The sequence below is a fragment of the Anguilla rostrata genome, chromosome 1, assembly GCF_018555375.3.
Source record: "Anguilla rostrata isolate EN2019 chromosome 1, ASM1855537v3, whole genome shotgun sequence".
In the NCBI taxonomy this organism is placed as follows: domain Eukaryota; kingdom Metazoa; phylum Chordata; class Actinopteri; order Anguilliformes; family Anguillidae; genus Anguilla; species Anguilla rostrata.
In genome coordinates, this window is record NC_057933.1 from 48311660 (window position 1) to 48332331 (window position 20672).

The 20672-nt window shown below is 41.3% G+C and overlaps 1 protein-coding gene across 1 annotated transcript in view; it reads right to left on the minus strand.

Annotated features, from left to right (window-relative positions):
- Positions 1–64: 64 nt before the first annotated feature.
- The window catches only part of LOC135257072 (zinc finger protein 804B), a 141574-nt gene continuing 120966 nt past the window's right edge, over positions 65–20672 (minus strand). The window contains exons 2-4 of the mRNA XM_064339498.1: positions 17555–17698; positions 7277–7407; positions 65–4440 (exon numbers count right to left, since the gene is read on the minus strand). Of these exons, the coding sequence (XP_064195568.1) occupies positions 1077–4440; positions 7277–7407; positions 17555–17698 (3639 nt within the window). The 3' untranslated portion in view covers positions 65–1076. The remainder of the gene's footprint in view (positions 4441–7276; positions 7408–17554; positions 17699–20672) is intronic.

Below are 20672 nucleotides of genomic sequence, written 5' to 3' on the forward strand. Positions count from 1 at the left end.
TGCAAAAAAAAATAACAGTAAACAAAAAGTATCTTTAAAAGGTATGATACAGAGTCATTTACAGTATTGTGCACCTCACCATTTTTATTTATATTACAAAGTACAGTACATAAATACAATTCAAGGTCTTGTACTTTAAATATTGAAAAATATTATTGCATTTTACTACATTCCCCTATGTGGGAGTCCCTAAAAAGCAGCATATCTGTGTTTAAATCAGTATTTAGACTTGCTGACTGCTCAACAGTATTTTACATTACATTACAAAAGGTTGCAATTTTTACATACCGTCTAATAAAATGATACATCTTTCTTCAGCCTATAACTTACAGTACAAACATGTCACATTCAGATAACAGGACAATAGTAAAATTGCATGCTGCATTTATGATCCAACTTGCTCTTGGCTTTTAACTAACTTTTAGGACACCAATTAACTGTGGGAAAGTCATTTCTGCCGTGCCCTGTCAGTATATTTCCTATTTGTTTTGTAATTTGTTTCTTACAAACTTCAGAATTCAGAAATGGTTTCCTGAACCATAGCTATAGCATTAATGCAGTTTTTTCCATACCTTTGAGGTACCAAAATGTTAAAACTGTGTAAACGAAAAAAGTGAACAGTAGTCAAGGTTGTTGTAGTGTTGTCTGACATACAGCGTGGATTAAAAACCTTTTTTTTCTTCACAAACCGATATAAATTGATAAATAAAACATTTATATGCCTTATAATACACTTGGTTTTGTAGAGGCAAAATAAATCTGTAAATTTGTAACCATCATAGCCAGCTGAGGATTTCAAGATCCAACACCTGCAGCTGCACTCAATTTGCAAAGTTTTTACAAATTGGCTCAAACACACACACACACACACACACACACGCATACATACACACACACACACACACACACACACACACAAATAAACAACAAAAAAGCTTTGGCTCAGTAAAACGATTGATACCACATAACTGTCAAAATTTTCTTGAGGGGTAGTCAATTGCCAGACAATGCATTTCTCTAATGAAGTGTTCATCCCAGGGCCTATTTCATGAGGAGAACACAGACCCCCCCCCCCCCTAACTGTTGGGGCCAGAGTGGGGCTGCAAGTCCTGTCCAGGGAAAAGTGGGTGGAGGAGGGGGCGGAGGTGCAGAGTAGAGGTGGTAGTGGCAGGAGCGAGCAAGGTCGGGAGTAGGGAGCCAGGAGGCAGTGGGTGAAGGGCCAGATGGGCAGGGTGAAAGGCGGAGGCAGGGATAAAGTGGAGTGGGTGGCCTGCCAGCAAGGCAGGAGGGTGAGCAGGGAGGACAGCTGTCGATGCCATGTGGGAGATTGAGATGGGTGTGAAGTGGGGCTGGGGGATTGGGTGGAGGTGGTGGGCCAAGCGCTGATGGGCAGAGTGTGGGTGGAGGGAGGAGGCGAAGGCCGCGAGGGCCCTGTGATGCAGGAGTGCGTGCTGGAGGCTTGGGCCTGCTTGCTGGAGGGGGACGGGCTGCAACGTGGGCATAAGGTTGGGGTTTGGATGGGAGGCAGGGCTCAGGCTGGACTCCTCAAGTGGGGTCTCTGGGATCATCTTCACCTGCTTCACGAGCAGCTGCTGCTGCATGTGCTGTCGGGCCTGAAGCTGCAGGTGCCTATATTTGTCAATCTCCTCTGGGGTGAATGTGATTGGCTGCTCTGTCAGAGGTGGGGAGAAGCACTTCTGTGCCCGCTCTGCCAGGCTTTCGGACTCCTCTATGCAATCCATACTGGTGTCAAATGCCGACTTCCAGGACTCTTGCCCCTGGCGATGGTGTGCAGTGTCTGTTTTCTCACTTTCTGCTGAATAAATGGAGAGGATGTTTGCCTCAGATGAAAACACCTCAGGCAACTGACTGAGTTCACCTGTTCCACTGGGTTGTGGCAAATGCCTGTCAGTCCTCATGACTTCAGGTCTTTCTTTTAGTCTCTGTGAGGACAGGGGGAGGAGGACTGAGTTTCCAGGTGCCAGGGGGTGGGGTCCAGGGCAGCATGTGCCCCCTAGACTGTCTGTGCCGCTGGTCACACCTCCTTGCCCATTGCAGAGGTTACTCTGAATCTTGCTACTCTCTCCCTTCTTAGCGGTTTTTCTGACAGCGGGAAACTTCCCTATCAGCGGTAGAGACAAACTGCTGTTGATTTTTCTCCCAGAAAAGTTTTTGTCACCTGGAAACCGCTCCTCGGGTCGATGGGAGGCATTGATGTTTGGAGGAGTGCCTGCTCTCTTTTTGCTGATGCTCTGCAGGACAGTCTGATCTCTGATGCCCTTCACTGTCCTTGCAGCTGTGATGGATGGGGGTCTGTAATAATAGAGCCTGTCTCTGGAGACAGAATGGGACTCGGTCTCGTGAAGCCTATTGTCTGTGGTCACCATGCCGAACCTATGGAGCCTGTACCTGGACCTGGACCGGGACCTGGACCTGGACCGAGACCGACTGAGGCTGTGGGCTCTTTTAGCAGTGCCACTGGTCCCTTCGTAGCTAATGTCAAAGGTGCTGCTGCTGCTCTTGTAGGAGCTGGTGCTGTGCTGCCCAATGAGTCCTTGTTTCCTGCTCAGTTTCCCATCCCGGCTCCACCTGCGCAGGCCCTCTGTCTCAACACTAGACCACTCTGAGGCCCTGGGGGGGTTTTTGGTTCCATCGGCACTGGTGTCCTTTCGTTCACTAGCAGACCCCTCCTCCATTGGCCTCCTACTGGAACATATCCCACCCTGACCGGGCTTATGCCCGTGGGTCTGTGAGCATCCGGAGTCTCTCCTCAGAAATGGCCTATATTTTGACCCAGAGAAGGGTGGGTGCCTCTCACACCTGTAGGAAGCCCCCTCACTGTCTGAATTCAGATCAGAGAAACTACTGCAGGAACCGGACTTCTCACTGATGGAAGTAGCACTGTGTCCTCTTTTGGAATACCTTGCACCCCAGTGATAAGCTAAATAGTCTTCCTTCACTGCCAAGGGGGAGGAACAGGGAGAGAACTCCTCAGTAAGGTTTGGCGCAACCAGAATGAGGGACTTTCGCCTTTTCTTTTTACTCAGCAAAGTGTAAAGTGGGCTAATAACACTCTTCAAACTGCGTTCTGCCACATCACTGTAATTGGAGGCATTATCCTTTAAAGACCTTTTTCTCTTGCCGATTCTGTTCCTCTTCAAGTTTGCACATTTATTATTTTGAAGTGCATTTGGGTGTGTGCATTCAAGTGCTCCCCCAGATTTTGTGTTGTATATACAACTAGTGTCCAGCTCACCAATAGGTTTTGACTGAAGATTTCGAGTTTTCTTAGCTTTGTGACATTTGGTTCTCTTTGGCTTTGGAGCACCTAATTTATTTCGTACTTGACGGACATGGGTTGACCATCTGCCTTCACCCTCCCTCACATCATCATCCGCAGTAGAGTGATCTGGGCCTGCTGCTTGTGTGCTTTTGTTCGATTTGTGTTTGTTCCTGGAGTGTTTGAAATTGAAATAAAGAGGATTACAGCTGTATGAGATGCTGGGCTTGGACTTTGTGTGCACCAGGAGTTCTGTGGGCCACTTCAACATTGTCTCTCCATCTTTGCTGAGGACGTTTAAGAAAGAAACATGATTTCTGACCTGCTTTCCATCTGCCACGTCATAGACTTTCTGTAGAGGGAACCGCCCTTCCTCCATTCTCACATTCTCTGAACTGCTGATTGTTTCTATGCCTCGCTGAAGCCAAATAGATTCCTGTCTTTGGACTTGGCCCAAATCTGCCTCAGCTGATTGACTTGTGGTTGATATGCTGGCTTTTGGAGCAAAAAAGCAGCTCATCTTGCTCTCATTAGATTCTCCCTCTAGCCCAGGCCTGTGGTTGGACTCTCTTGGCATGTCACCGAAGCACTTGTCATCAAGAGAGCTGTGGGAAGCCATGTCTGGACGCCCTGGTTCATCTGCTGCTCCACATACGGTGTTGCCGTTGTGCTGGCAGGATTCAGTGCCTTTCTGCCCATCCTGCTGCTCGGTCTCAACTCCTGCCTCTTTGTGCTCCTCATCTTCACCGCTGTCCGCTGCCAGCTCCCCTGGAGAGGGCGTACGGGACCAGAGGGCCTCCAGCGTCTGTCTGGCCCTCTGTCTCTGGAGCTCCTCCCTGTCACTGGCCTCCTCAATGCCATCACTGAAGACAGAGGCAGAGGACTCCAGCTTCAGCTGGGCTTTCCTCGAGAAGCAGAAGGACACGCCTACGCGTTGGTGGCTGTAGTCACAGGCCGACTGCGAGGGCCTCTTGCGGCTGTGGGGCTGCTCTCGGTGGGTGGGCAGCTCCGGTGGGCACCTGTAGGCCATGTCTTTGGAGACGCCCCCAGGAATGGGCCGATGTTCGACGCCATGGTCCATCTCTGGCACCACCTTATCCTGATGCTGGGCTTTAGCTGAGACTGTTGTGGTTCTGAACTTTGGACCGCTTCCTGGACCACTGTTGAAACAAAATTAAAGAATATCATCAACTGAAATCAGATTACCTGAATGAATCAGCACTGCATGTCTGAATGAAATATTTAGGGAAATATGAACTCAGAGAAGTACAAGGTCTCATCTGACACACCATAACCAATTTTCAAATCCAACAAGTGTTTACATCTGCTTCTAATACCTACATTTGAGTGTTGCCTCAAGCTTAACCCCATGATTAAGTGTTATATAAAAAGAATTAGAGACAGATGCTCTGTGTGTTTTTAAAAAGATTTCAGCTCTCCTGACAAATGCTTTATTTCTGTTTAGCTCCCATTATAATATAAACTATGAATTGTGAAGCTCAAGAAAAGAAAAACAATTAATCTAGATACTGTACAGTACCAACCAATCCATACAAAATAAAAGTAATGCCATTTACGAGGCATTACCCCTAACCATAACCCATAAACATTTCTCAGTAGTACAATTGAAAGGGTACAATTACTATATTTTAGAAAACATATCAACTAGAAAGTAAAGGTAATCAATCTCTGCATATAGAGCAACTATAAAAGATGCCATTGTCAGTGAGTTATCATATTAACATGCATTCTTGGCCATGCCCAGCCAAGTGCAATATGTCATAATACTGAGTATAGCCAGACAATATTATTTGGAATGGTATTTCAATATTAAAACCATAAGACCAAATAAAAGTTGTTTGTGCACAAGTAACAGGATGTGTATAAATCTGTTGCATTTAAAACAAAAATAACTGAAGCATATGACCTTTCCGTCTTTTTCAGCAGTTGTTTTTCAATTATACTCATTTATGGTGACACTATGCAGGGGTTGACATTCAGGTCAATTTTCCACTGGCCATCTGGGCAAGTGGTTTTTAGAAGTTACTGGCCCGCACACTGCAACAACTGGCCCATTTGCAAATCACTAGGTTTTGATGCTGCCAATTTAGTATTTTCATTTAGGCACAGGGGAGACATGTGTACATTTGTAACACTGGTAAACATCAAATGTTTTTACAAATACTTTTTAAGTCTGTCCATCAACCAATTTTCAAAAATGTATGTACAGTAAATCCACAATTATTGTGTAAGGACAAGGAATACATTTATTACAAATATGACATGTTACAGTACTCATGTCAGGGACAGTTGACACATCAGGCAATATGTCATTTTTAGAGGGCAGATTAAGGATCATAATTATCAAAGTTTAATATTATAGTCATGTGAGCATAAGAATCTATCCAAAAACAAACCTAGGTACGAAAGTGAAAATTTAACCTGCAAAACACATTTTCTCTGTGATTTTCAGAATAAACGTTCAAATTTCCCAGATAATATGGTTAATATGGTAGTTCAAGCTTGTGACACAAAAAAGACATTTCTGTACTCTTGCTACAACTGTAAGCAGTCTCCAAACTTGGAAATCTAATTTCCACACACCTAGCCTATTTAAATGCATCTTTGCAATACAATTTATACTTTTTCAATTATAAAGCTTTTAAAAACAGCCCCAACTTCATCTTACAACAGAATAAACTGACACCAGCAGTTGAACAAACAAGCATGCCTTACCATATGGCTTTACCACAGTAACTTCTGGGAGAATTCTATCAGCAAGCTTCCTAGGCAAACTGAATGTAATTCCAGTGAAGTACCATACATTTACAGATGTTAAGTAATATTAATAATTGTAAGATTGAGTTATTTAAGATTGAAGTTACTTAGCTAACTTTAGTGTTTCTCCGAAGCTAGCTAAGTAGCTAGCTAGCTAGCGAAGCTGCATTACTACAAGACATAACATTATGGATTCATAAAATTAGCTAAATAGATAAGGTTGACTATATTGTCTAACTTGTGTCATTTTGAAGCATTACTGCACATTTCCTTTATACATTTCCTTTGAATATTATGTTCCTTGAACGTAATATTATTATGTTCTTGCAGCAGGTTTCTGTTGTGTTTGGTGTTGTTTGGAATTTGCATCATTTCCTAATTTGGAGGCCACCATAGAGTTTCACCACAAACGCCACTGAGTGAGATGATGCAAACAAAATCTGTTGTGTCTACTGCAACCAAATGAGTGGTATTCTGCATGCTTAATCACAAAGAATACATTTTCCTGAAATGTCATACTGTCATATCATTTCACAGTAAAAAAATAACAAATTGGACTTTTATTTTCCCACTGGCAAAGCGGGCCACTAAAAAATGAAAATTACTGGCTGGGAGCTCTGAGAAAACACTGTCAGGCCAGCAAGCAAGTAACAATATCAAGGCCTGCCGTGAACCTGCATACACAGGAGATCACACTGCATCCACAGAAGAGAGGTAGTAGGGGGTTGAGCCTGTGTTCTCATTGCTTATTTACCACCTGCGCCCTTATCTAGGCCAGCTGAAAGTGCTGCGATCTTCTCAGTTTCATCCACCCAGTTTATTGAGCGCTTACCATGACGGACCCATTTTTCACTTATGGAAAGGACCTGGCGCTCGTGTGGGATTTGAACTCACAGCAACATGTTTGAGAGTCTACAGACTTACTGGTATTGACGTTATGCTGTTTGGCAGTGTATCCTTTTGCTTTTGCCTTTAACTGATTCATACAATTGGATATTTAATTGGTCTATTGGCCTCGGTTCCTAAAATGGAAGTCAGGACCTGAGCTAGCCCGACACAATAAGCAACAAAAGCGACTGTTTAGGGCCCTTCAACAAATGTTCGGTGACGTTATTGAATTCACTCAGTGTACAGACCCCCTGTGCTAAGGTACGACGGCAGCAGAACCTTTTACCTCCTGCTGCCCCGGTGAATTTGAGGGGGCAGACGTGCTCTTACCAGTCAGACTGCTGCCTCTGCTCGGCCAGCTGGTGGAGGCGGCGGAGAGCGCGTTCCTGCTTCCTCTCATCTTTCCAGGTCTTGGACGCCACGTTCCGTGCAAACTCCCGCTGCTTCAGCTCCTTCAGTCTCTGCAGAGGCAGGGAAGGACAAAAGGAGGAGCCGTCAGCCTTGATTCACAGTCTACGAAATACCTCATACCTTCCTTAACACTTAACACGAGATCATAAATACAAAGCAATTACTGTCATCAGGAATACATACATCTCTTTTTTCACTGGTTTCATTCATTCATGTATGTATGTATGAACCCTTTGTGTCCTCAAATAAAACTGTATCAAATGTATAAAAAAGGGCAGCACGAATGACCTGATATGGATGTAAATACCCCAAATTTCAAGTCTGCTCTTTACCTTCATATTCATTGTTTGATTTCAACTCCACTGTGCTAAAGTACAGAGCCAAAACAACAAAAATTGTGTCACAGCCCAAATACAGACTGCACTGTATGTAGACGTGTGTATGCACATATCATAAAGTGCATGTTAGGTTATATTTTTATGCCATGACACTCAACATGACACTCAATCTACAAGATTAGACAAACATTTAGAGTGTAAGCACCTTGGCTCTAACAACTGTTAGCAAGGCCCTATGAAAACCTGAAAATGGGTAAACCATGGTCTTCAAAATACATACATTTTTATGATGCACTATAAATTAATATGGTATACTTTCTAATAAGCATGAGGCTGATTAAATTAATGTTATTACTAATACACAACATCTGTTCTAACAGAGATCCCTTAACCTCATTAGCAAATATTTGCATTAATAAATAGTGTCAGTTGTATTTTGTCAAATGCACCACCCCTTTATGCTTTAACATAAAGTGTTAAAAGAAAATCACATTTAACCATTGTACCCTTGTGTTTATTTATTAGGACCTGTGAAACTCACCCTGGGACAGAAACATTAACATTTATACAAAGGCTTAGCTGAATACTCAATTCTGATTGGATGGGTGGTGTGCATTATTTTCCCATATACAGTAGGTCAGGCTATGAAGTAGCTGTAGCAGAAGTTTAATCACCGTTCTACATTAATGTGTATCAACGGTCACACTCAATAAAACAAACATGGGCACTGATGATATTTTGTTGTTGCAAATCTTAACATGTTGTATATTTTGATTAAATATTCCACTGACACAGTGGAAATTTGTAAGTACTAGCAAGCCAACTGTTACAATATCATGCTTGCAACAATGTTAGTGACCATTCAGCTACTGCCATGAATGACTGTAGTTATAGTCACTAGTCTAGTTATAGCTTGAATATGTTCACAGTTTAGCGTCAGATATAAATATAATTTAATAGTTGGCTAGCTAGTTATTCCGTGAGACCATTTTGATCTGAAACCCACTTGGAATTTAACATTGAATGATGGCAAGCTAGCTAGCTAACTAACCCGGTTGACAGAGGGACTAGATAGACACCTTTGTTGCTAAGTGGTATAAGATTTGGGCCATTTGCTGGAATAATTAAGTAGCGTTCCATTGCAAAAGAATTGGATAAAGACATGCTTTCATTACAATTATGCTTTTTGTCGGTAAGCCATTGTATAAGCGGGATAATGAACTCAGGGCTGAGCATTACACATTTTGAATGCCTGACGTGGAGGTAGTAAATTGCCCAAAGCAAACCTGAGGACAGTTTCCCTCCGTGAAGGCCCCTCGGTCGTTATCCCACGTGTGCCCACGGTTACCCGTTATTGGAATTTTAAAGCAATGCAGAAATACAGTTTATGCAGAAATACTCAATATATTATCTTTATCTCATTTCCAAACAATATGAACAATATATGTGGTTAATGGTTGCCCTTTACCTCTGCAAGATCACATTTAACAATGAAAGGGTCATTAATTTGTGATAAAAACGCAATTTGTATAAAAGATCCACAGTAATGAAGACATGGGGGGGATACATCATTTTTATCTATGAAACATTTTAATAAACCAAGGTTTATATGCAGTGGATTATTGATACTGAACTGACATTCTCAATTATTTTTCATCTTTAGCTTATTACAGAATATATAAAAAACATATAGGCAAAAATAAAGCACAAAATAAAGCAAATGCAGATGATGAACAACAAACAAGAACCAAATGTACACTGGTTTAGTCAGTGGTTATGTTTCTTAGAAAGGGTAATTTTTCTTTTACTAAAGGTTTAAAACGGGCCAATTTGACCCAAACCGCGTGCAAAGGTGAAGTCACACTATTTATCTCATACAGTGACTGCTTTTTTTGTATCCACTGATGCTTCATGCAATGTGGTTCCTCCTTGTCAGGGTAACAAAAAAGGTAAAACAACAAAAAAAAAAGAAAGCAATTTAGGTGTGCAGAGAGCAGGCGAAGCGAGGAACATTGCCATTTCCTTCCCCCGACAAGAGCTATGACAGGCGACAAAGCAAACATCCAGGCAGGGGAAGAGGAGCTCCCAGCTGTGCGCCATACCTCTTTAAAGGGAAGACTAACGATGCTGGTGTCGAGAAAGCTGGAGGATTCAACACATGAACGTACATCAACATGCAGTGCCCTCCATTTCAGGTGAACTCTCTTTCCTTTCTTTTTTCCTCGCTGCCGTGCTCCAGAAAAATGATTTCTTTTCTTTTTTTGTTGGTGAGCTGTGAAGTGCTGGCAGTATGAAATGCAGAAATGGGAACCCTGAAAAAGAACTGACTTTACAGCCTCAGTTGTGACTCTGTGTTCCCCAGCCAAATGGTATTTTTGACAAATTACAAAGCAATTATACAAGGACAAGATTTCATTCTGCTTTCTCGGAATCTCAAGCGGAACATATATCCGGAAATGTCTGCACATCAGTCAGTCATAATATGGCTTTTGAGCTTTGACTAAAGCAGAAGTCTGCTGTGCTTTCAGCACTGACAGAAAATGCAAATGATGAAAACATCATCAGAAGTTTTCATTCGTTTTCATTGGCCATGAGGGTGATGTTCATTTTATAGTCAGTTGTCCAGGTAACACAAACAAAGCAAACAATATGAGTGGTTTAATGCTGTTTTTGACCATGGATACAGTTATGTTTTGATTGTGATATAGCAAAAGGCTGAAGAATTTAGCCGTATTCATTGACTTTCATCAATAGTATAGTTGCTATTTTACCTACCATCCTCTGACTCAATGTAGTTGGATAGCTACTGAATCACACAATCAACTCAATCCTGGTTTAGCTGTCAGTCAGTACAACATTAGCTCAAACAAAAACACCCTTTTGTCATTTAAGGGTTTAGTTTGAAAACACTATATGAAAACATTATATGACATATAATATAATATAAAATAAAAACAAAAGGGCTATACCCACAACCCAGAAAAATGCAGAATGGAATAACCGATGGAATAAAATTAGTGTGAACTAGGACTCAGTATTATCTACTTCAGAACAAGACATCTATCCTGTTTCTCACTGCCCCCACCAGTCAGACCATGATTTTAACTTATCTGCTGGACAGGCAGGTTAATAAACACAAGAGACCTTGTTCAATGGTGGGGTGTGAGGGGGATTAGATCTGACATCATCTGATATAGATCTAACACATGTCTCAAATTTATGAAAAATTCAAAGAGCTGAGCACGCAAAGACAACTTCCTAATGCACACTCTATAGTGCACACAAGCTCATAAAAGATCTGGCTGATCAAACCCCAAACAGGAACTGAGAGGACGTGAACATCTTGGGTGTGCACCTTAACAAGGTCCCAGATTCCTCTATGCCTTTGACCAAAAAAAAAGCGCTTCTGTGGAAATGTGTGAGCAACGCGAAACGGTCGCAGGCAATCTGCAATTATCTCAACAGCTATTTGCTGTCTGACACCTACAGGGAAACCATTCCCATATTCTCTTGTCTCCTGTATATTTTGACAGTTTGTGAATGTCACTTTCTTTTCACATTACAGGACTTTCTCCACAGAAAGGGTAATTTACAATGGATGCGCAAGTAAAAACTTTTTTGCAGCTTTCAAGCCACTTCCAAGTCATCACGCAATTTACTCCAGGTGTGAAGCAAAGCACTGGGGCATGATGCTTGAGCTCACACTTGGAGTAAACAAACTCCTCTTGCTGCATGTCTCAGGCGTTTTTTTTACTTAGTAAATATATCTTTAAAATAATTTAAAATTAGAATACAAACAATTAAAACAATTTTGTGCAACCTCTCAAACGAGAAAGTTTGGGGAAAAAAGGCTTTTTTTATAAGGCTTCGTAATCCACAATTTTATATTTGTAATTAAACACAATGGTTTCACAATGAAGAATTTGCAAAGGAACCAACATCCTTAACAGATACTACATTTGAAATTTATTACACAAGGACCTATTTCCCTGCTATTAGAAAATTAAACACCCGATTCTGCTTGCTCTGCTCTGCATGCACCCACAGTTGTCAGTCCACACTGAAATGACGCAATAGTTGCAATTCATGTAATTTACATGGGAAAGGACCGCCTCGGCCCGCCAAGCCTGCAGCGAACCCTTCCGCTCGGTATCTTTAAAAACCAGGGCCTCTCGTGCGACAGGCTGATTTGTTCTCTCGGCGCGCGGGAGTATTTTCGCCGCGCGCTCTCTGCCGAGGCGCGGGCGCGCTCGGCCCGCGGCGGCTTTCGTCTGGCTGCCAGGTGGGCCCCCGCCGCGACGCGCTGCTCCCAGCGCCCCCAGACGGAGGTGACAGTTTTCATCACATCATTTCGGGAAGAGGCCCCACGGGCCACGCACCTGCGGGTGTCAGGTGCGGAACAGGTTTCCGAGGAGCCCCTTCGCCATTACGCAAATACGATCCGCATGTGGGACATGCCTTCAGCCTCCTGGCTTTCTTCTTAATGCGCCTCCGTTCTTGCGTTTTTGCAGACTTGGCAGGTGGTAATGTATGTGGAGGCACAGCTGTAGCAGCTGAGACCCAGGAGAGATCCAGCCATTTGACAAGGGCAATAGGCAATAAATGGTTTCAGGTATTCTCTAATGTGACAAGTGAGGTGGGATGAGAGGGTTAAAAGGGCAGATAACACCACCCACACGCTCCTTCTACATTCAGCCATATTACACAGAGATTAAAGAATGTGTAGTACATTAAGCCTCCCAATAATATCAAACTATGTAAATATCTCTGGTGAGAGCCTGCACCAATCATGTGCTGAGTGACCTCATTTGTGACACGTATCAACCCAGACCTGGAGGAGATGGCCGCCCATGAAGCCCCTGTCTATGATTTAAAAAATGAAAGCTATAGTTCAGCTGACTCTCTCTGAATCATTTCCCACTTCATAAAACCCCGTCTGTGGACTCCTTACATGTGGAAAAAAAAACAATTTTGTTTGGGTTTTGATTAACGATATAGTGAAGTATTCCCAGAAGAAATAAAACACGAAGAAATAAAACACTGCAGAAGTGTTTTTATCTTATGGAGATTCAAACCGATAGCAGCAGATTTAGGGTTCCGAGGCACTCTAGTAAAGCAATGGAAACACTGGAGAAGCTAATCATGCATTGACATGTATTTGAATTAATCTCACAGCATTTATACCGATACCCTGTCTTTTCCAGCATCTGTGATGCAGTATCAGTAAATAAGCAGGAACAGGGATGTATGTTGTTCTATTATTGGAGACAAAAATAGCTCCAATTCAGACACACTTCAGTATTTCTGTTGTGAGGGTGGTCAGGCCAGACAAATGAGGAAAAGATTACACGGACTGATTTTTGCAAATTGCTGAGTGCAGTTCTGACTCATAAGTAAAATAAAACATGGATGTTCTTAAAGAACTAATTCATTAAGGCAGTGAGACTATTTTTTTACTTACAATTCCCACAAGCTAGCAACAAAACTCTGGATGGTCCCTCTCAAAAGCAATCAGGAAAAGATTATCCACATGAAAACCTAAATTCTACAAGTAATCTGTCCAAAACATACTGTATCACAGGCAGAAAAAACCCCCAAAAGCACAGAAAATAAGCTCCAGCCTTCGTACTCATATCAGGGATAACTCACCTATTTCTTAAATCCATCAACAAACGATTCGTATGTGTATGTACAAAATAATCACGATGGTGAGGTCTTTGATGTCAAATGGATGGACAGGAGATTGTATATGGCTAGATTGTAAAGGTACTGTAAGGAGCTTTCTTGTAGATTTGATTGCCCCCAAATGCAGGGCTTTAGGAAATATTAATCACGCTCAGCCATGACATGATGAATAATTTACGAATCTAACTTTAGCCAGCTGTGTCACTCAGCAGTATTTGTCAACTTATTTCCGAACAGAAAGTAGCCAGACTGCAGAAGCTGACTGGTGCACTGGCTTTTCAGAACAAGCAAAGACAAGCTCTCCTTCACTGGAGCACCATGAGCACATGTGATGTGCTAGGGACAGTAAGGTTCGGTAGACATACAGCAGATCCTAGTAAACTTACGGCTGGGTTAATACAGTATGTGTGATAGGTATATGTGTAGGTGGTTACAGTGGTTAGCCCCATACCACTGTCTTCCTCAGGGTAATGAGGAAGTACTTGGCTCTTCATAAATGATGATCAGTAAAAAAATGTAAAGTGTCAAAGTAAATGTTCAGTTAATGAAAGCAATGTCAGGAAAAGTAAACTAGACCATTACATCATTTCTTTTAGTGCAATGTTTTATAAAATCCATTTTGTCCAAACATGCATCTTCATATTTATATCATGATGTTAAATGTAGAATTATGAGGAATTCGCTTTTATTTTGTAGAAATTTGGCTGATCGAATAATGGATGGATGCTGGCAGGGAGATTACAACAAAAATAATCTGTTGGTGAGATGGAACTACACAGCACTGGTGTCTGAGTCTACTGGCTGTTAATCTCTTTGCACATTTAACTTTTTTTCTCAATGTAAATGTAATCTCAAAGTGCCTTCTCACATCTGAGCAAACATTTTCACTCGTGAAATTGCCCTGCAGCAAGAAAGCAACGGTGTGATCTGCAAAATACTTTGGAATGCCAATCTATGATGCAAAGCTACATATATGACCTTGCTGTATTGACAGGAATTTTATAATTACATTTTAAATCACAGAGAGTAAAGAGAATTGGAAATTGCACTACAGCTGGGTTGAATATTCCGAGAACATTAAGTAAATGATCTATGCCAGGCAGAAGCACAAATGACTAGTGCATTTGCCCTGGACACAGACTCTAAAACTGCCTTCATTGTAAATAAGCATCTATAAATTTGCTTTGTGTGGATATACTTCCTAAATTTTAATTATTGATAATAATCATCACTATGCGTAACGCACACACACACACACACCTTCAGTGGCCACTTTATTAAATACACTCTACCCTCTTTTGCCACAAGAACAGTCCAATTCCTGGGGCATAGATTTGACAAAATGCTGGGAACATTCCTTTGGGATTTTGGCCCAGGCGGAATAGAATCGTGCAGTTCCTGCAGATTTTCAGCCACTCATCCATGCTACAAACCTCCCTTTCCACCCTGTCACAAAGGCGCTCTATTGGATTGAGATCTGGGGACTGTGCAGCCCAATGGAGTAAACTAAAGGCACTGTCATGTTTGTGGAACCAGCTTGAGATGTTTTGGTGATCACTCGCCCACTGTAGCCTCGTCTTCCTGTTCTTAGCTGACAGGAGTGGAACCCAGCATGGTCTTTTGCTGCTGTAGTACATCTGCTTAAAGGTTCAATGTGCTGTGTCCAGAGATGCCCTTCTGCACTCCAATATTGTAAACAGCATTTATTTCAGCATTTCTGGGTTATCTGTTGGCTTGAATGAGTCTGCCCATTGTCCTCTGACCTCTCTCATTAACAAAGCATTTTTGCCTACAGAACTGCTGCTCACTGGATGTTTTTTTTGTTTAACACACCATTCTGTGTAAAGTCTAGACTGTGGCCTGTGACAATCCCAGGAGGGCAGCTGGAAGGGCAGTTTCTGAGACGTCTGGTGCCAACAATCATTTCACAGTTAAAGTCGCTTAGATCATGCACCTTGCCCACTCTAATGTTTGGTCACATAACAACTAAACCTCTTCACCATGTCTGCATGCTTTATATGTACTGTTATAGCCACATGATTTGCTGTTTGGTGGAGCAGGCCATATCCATGTACCTAATAAAATGGCCACTGAGTGTAACAATGAATCAGAGATTAAAGTGAAAACTGTCAGCTATAATTTGAGGGTATTTACATCCATATCAGATGAATTATGAATTGTATAGGAATTCTGAATTACAGCCCCCTTGTTCTACATAGTCCCCAGTTGTTGATTGAATCTACAGTAAGTCATTGTTTTATACATTTCTTGAGTCAACAATTGCCCATAATTTACCATTCCATTTTGTTCTCAACTGAAGGGTTTCAAGCATTGCAATTCGTGCTGCATCCATTGAATTGTCATTGAGTGTTGAATTCTTCGTCCCCCCAAAAAAGTTGTCCCCCTTGTTAAGATAGGCAATCTGTAATCTGTACAACTACTGTACATGCATTGATTTTACAAAAGGGAACGTTCTTACCTGAACAAATCAGTTGCTTGAATGTTCGATGTCTATTGGCACTTGGAGTTGGGGGGGGGCTTCATGTTACTGTCTGTCTGGGATTCGCCAATTGCCAGCATACTAAATACAGTAGTTACACTCATTTTTGCTAGCCGTACTTGAGGGTGTGGTGTGACTTGGGAGATATTTGAGCAAGATTATAATTATGCGAGCGCGAATGAGAGAGAGCAGTACATCAAAGAATTATGTTAATAAATGTTGCCAGTATGTTATTATTTCGCTCCAGAACGCATTCTGAGGAGACAGCATTGTTTGAGTTAATTATATATTCATTAGTGACTTCGATGTGAATGTGGTTACAGTGGTTTAAAACATTATCTACGGCGTCACGTTAGCAATTCAATGACAACTCATGCGATATCTCGTCTAACCAGAAAAACTTCTAAAAGCATCAGCTCCCTGGCCTCCAAAGTATCTACACTATGGGGGGATTTTAGGTTTCCAGGAATTCTCTCAAGATTCTGTCATGTTCTTTTTTCGCAATCAACCCACTAGGACAGCAGGATTGATCACATTTGGAAGATTTCATGCTGCTGGAAAAGTGTGTGCTTTATGGGCTAGCTCTTAAAATTTAATTAAATCAAGTCCCTTCATCCATGAACCGTTTCTCGTCTGCCTGACATGTCAGTCCTAATCTCTGAAACATGAATTTTGTAGTTTTTCTAGGAATTTTGATTTGACAACTTGATGTTCCAAAAGAGAAGACTTATGATACTGCCCTGGAACTGGTGCTATAGTAAGTTATGAGTCATGAGAAGGTACATGCGCAATACTTATAAATGCTTAAAAAGCAAGGAGGCCTTGTCTGTCAGCCTGCCTGTTGCTGGAACTTTCTCTGTCAAATACAAGACAGGTGATTGGTGATTATGGTCCACTTAACAAGCTTCTTGTCCCAAGGTGTGTGGTTCTCCCTCCAACAGCACTGTGATTTAACAATCAATTTAATGTTGTGATTCCCGCCCTCATACTTGAATCCACTTATATGCAGTCCTTCTTTACTTATGCTGTCCATAAACACATATTTTCTGAATAGACACAGGCATACCTTTGTCAGATACATATTTTCAAATAGCATTATAACATATTTGTATTCAACCCATACTGGTGCCTGCCGATATAACAGAATTGTGTAACAGCACAGAGTCATACATACCACTGTTATGGTTAAAACAAACCTGGTTAAGACTGTTGTCTGCATACCCTTCCGAATTTCACTCAGTGTTCTTTAATACTGAGTTATGCAATGTTTTCTAAGAAAAGAGCAGAATTTTTTCCAGTGGTACTGGGTGGCAGACCTGTTGTGCATAGCATTTATTAATTGGACATTGGTCTCACACGTTATCTATGGAAGCTAGGTATGATAGTGACTAAATGAGTACAGCCTTGTTGTAATCTTGAAGTTCTTGGTTTTAGCTGTGTTGCACTTTACTGCTGTGTTGCTGGACATTTCTAAAGTTTGAGTTTCCTGAGTGTTTGGGTGATTAAACTTACGAGACTTGTTCAATCACAAAGCTGGCAGTCCTGGCATGTTAGTGGCACATTAACAGCAGGTCAGTTGGCTGTTCCGCCCCGCAGCGGCCTGTCCCCACGCCTCTTCTGACGTGCGTAAATCCTGCGGCTGTGTCAATTACGGGGATGAGCTCCTGCACTTACCTGCTTGTGAGCGTGGTCATAGGAATTTATGTGGTTGTCAAACTCCTGGTGCTTGTGGTACTGTTTGTCACATAATTCACAGTAGAAATTAGCCTTCAGGTCTTCCAGAGCCTTGGCTATAGCTTTCTCTTTCTCTGCATAATCCTACAGGAGGAAAGGGAGGGAGGGAGAGAGAGAGAGAGAGAGAGAGAATTAAATAATAAATATTTCACAAATTAATGGGATTTTGAGAGCCGAAAACTCCAAAAGCCATGTAAACGTTTGACAGAATAATGTTTTCTTTTTTCAGAATGCTACATTACCTTCTTTCTCTGCATTTGGCATTCCAAAAGAAATTGAACAAAGATAGCTGACAGCTTTTGGAGAAATTCACATTGTTCAAATCCTGAATTGCCGTCTCACTCCCCTTATCTAGCAATTACAACCAGAGAAAGCTCCTTTCACAAAAATTCTGCTCCTCAATGGTAAATAAAGCTACATCTGAAGTTTCTGGATTTACTGTGCTGGTCGGGCACTTAGGCTGCAGAGAACCAGCGATCACAGTTACAGCCTGGAACCTAAGACAAAAATGTTAGCATGTCTCAAAACACACAATGGCTGCATGCCTGGCGAACAGAAACAGGCCGATGGAATGATAAGGGTTAGAGATAATAGAATATCTCCACAGGCTTGTTGGCTGATATTGACAGGAGATGAACTGAAAACTTCCCCAGCTGTTCCATATTCATGCCTGGAGCTTGTGTACGCTCAGTTCCGTTAATGTGAAATCAGTAGGATAAAAAAAAGCCTGTCTCCTTTTCTATCTAATAAGGAACTCCTTTGGTATTAGCGATAAGATCGTAGTTGCCAAATTATCTGAATGCATCCAGCTGTGCTGCCTCATGTAGAGTGGAGTTACAGTAGTCAATATCTAAAGAGGGAAATCACAGTGCCGCTCGGCACTTACATGAGAAGGTTGAAGATTCAATGCTGATATGAAGGATTCAAGCATACCCTTGGTGTTTTTTGTTCATTACTAATAGAATTCAATGCCAATCCTTTTGGTAACAAGTAACTTCATAGGGCCTTGGGTCACAGTGTTCAGACAGAACAACTTGAACAATTGTCCATTGAACAATCTGCCATGGCATTGAATCTACCAGTGTACAAGGTGGCAGAAAACTCTTGTTCCTGAGCATCACAAAAATGTTTGATTGGGTTCAGGTCTTGGGACTGAGAATGGTCTGTGCATAGCGGCACTGTCATCCACAGGCCATATTCATGGTAGGAAGGAAATGCTGAAATGTGATGAAGGTGACACAAAATCAAAACTAGCAATTAGCATTGATCTTGCCTTCTAAGTGGATGAATGCATCCATCCCATACCAGACATACCAGGAAAATGCACCACACTCCATTCCAAACCCTGCAGAACCCTTTCCTGTTGGTGCCCTGTGCCTCAGATACACGTAGCCGTTTTGTTGAGAAAATGTAGTTCATTGACCATGCTTGATGTAATTACTTGCTTAGGCCATAGATTTAAATTTTATGAAAGATTTCTGTTTTCCCCTCAGAGTTCCATGTCGGTATCACCTTAGACACAGTTCCTCCTAAAACGTCTGCAAGTTCAGCAGTCATCATCACTGAAACTCCAGCCAAACATGTCCCAAAGTTCTAGCCATGCTAACCATCATTGTGGGTAAACAGGCCAGTGCAGCAATTTTGTCCATGGCCCTGAACATTCTGGGATGTTACTTTGCTGCCTAATTAACGCAGGAACCATACCTGCATGGAAGCACTAATTCAATATACTTTGTGTCCCTTGCTTACTAAAGTGTTTCGACCTTCTTGGCCTCAGCTTGGTGTGTCTGGGATTGTGTCTGTGCGCATGTGTGTGTGCGAGTGTGTGTGTGTGTGTGTGTGTTTGTTGCACAATCACAAAATCACTATCACACAACCATTTTCTCTTGGTTATAGTCTAAATATTGTTTTTCCAAACTTAAAAATGTTGAGCCAGTTAAAATTAACAGAACATCTGCTGGTGAATAACCTTTGTTTAAATTCAAATTCCACATTAAGTTCAGTGTTAACTATCATAATTTGAAGTGAGAAAGCATACACTTATTACATGAACAATGTTCCTCAATAATCTTTTAAAGTCTTTATCTTACCTTTGCTTAATTCTCAAATGCAGGTCATCCACCTGACAAAAAATTAAATTAAGTCCTTTTGTATTAAAATATACTAACTGCGGCAAAATGTGTTCTAATCAACATTTTTTCCTGGCAGTGTACTGCAAAATCACTGCATTACAATTTGCATACAAATCTATTCTGAATTAATTAACATGTTTTAATACATTTTTAAAAATCAATTCATAAAATAATTAAGAGTCAGGACAATGAACCATATATGACTGTGCACATTCAGGGAAGTTGCTTAAAAATCACATTCTGTAACTATAATATAAAAAATGGTCAACTATAACCTCATGAATTTCTGAATTTCAGAGAGCAGAAAAGATTTTTGACCCCAAGCAAGCATACAGTATATTTAATATTGGTTTAAACTTGGGGTATTGTCTGTTACTATTGAGAAGAACAGACAGGGAAAGTATTGGCACATTTGAATGTACATGCTTAGAACCTTCACTTGTGGCAATTAGTTTATATTATTTGTCTCAGTTAATGTACCAATGTTATTTCAATGTTTACAGTAGATCATTTCACAAGAGGTTTGAAGAAACTACAGTGACCAAACTGCTGAAAGGAAGAACTATTGGTTACAAACTAATTCAATAATTTTTACAGACCAAATACTTAAGCCATGGTGGCATTCAGGATCCTTTAATTAAATTCATTTTACTACTTAATGCCACTGATATTTATTCTGAACCATTAATAACTTTTTATTACTGCTGAAAAAAGGTTTATGATATGTTTTGTGCTGAACTGAATCTTCTTTCATGTTTGTGATAATCAGTGGCTATGAATTCCAGTTAATGGGTATGATTAAACTCAGTGTGCACCAAAGTTAACAATGTAAAGCTGAAGCAATCATTTAAAGTGACGCCTTTACAAATAAACGATTTCACATTAAAGAAAAACCATTTGTTTGTGCAACAGAAGTCCACCTCTAA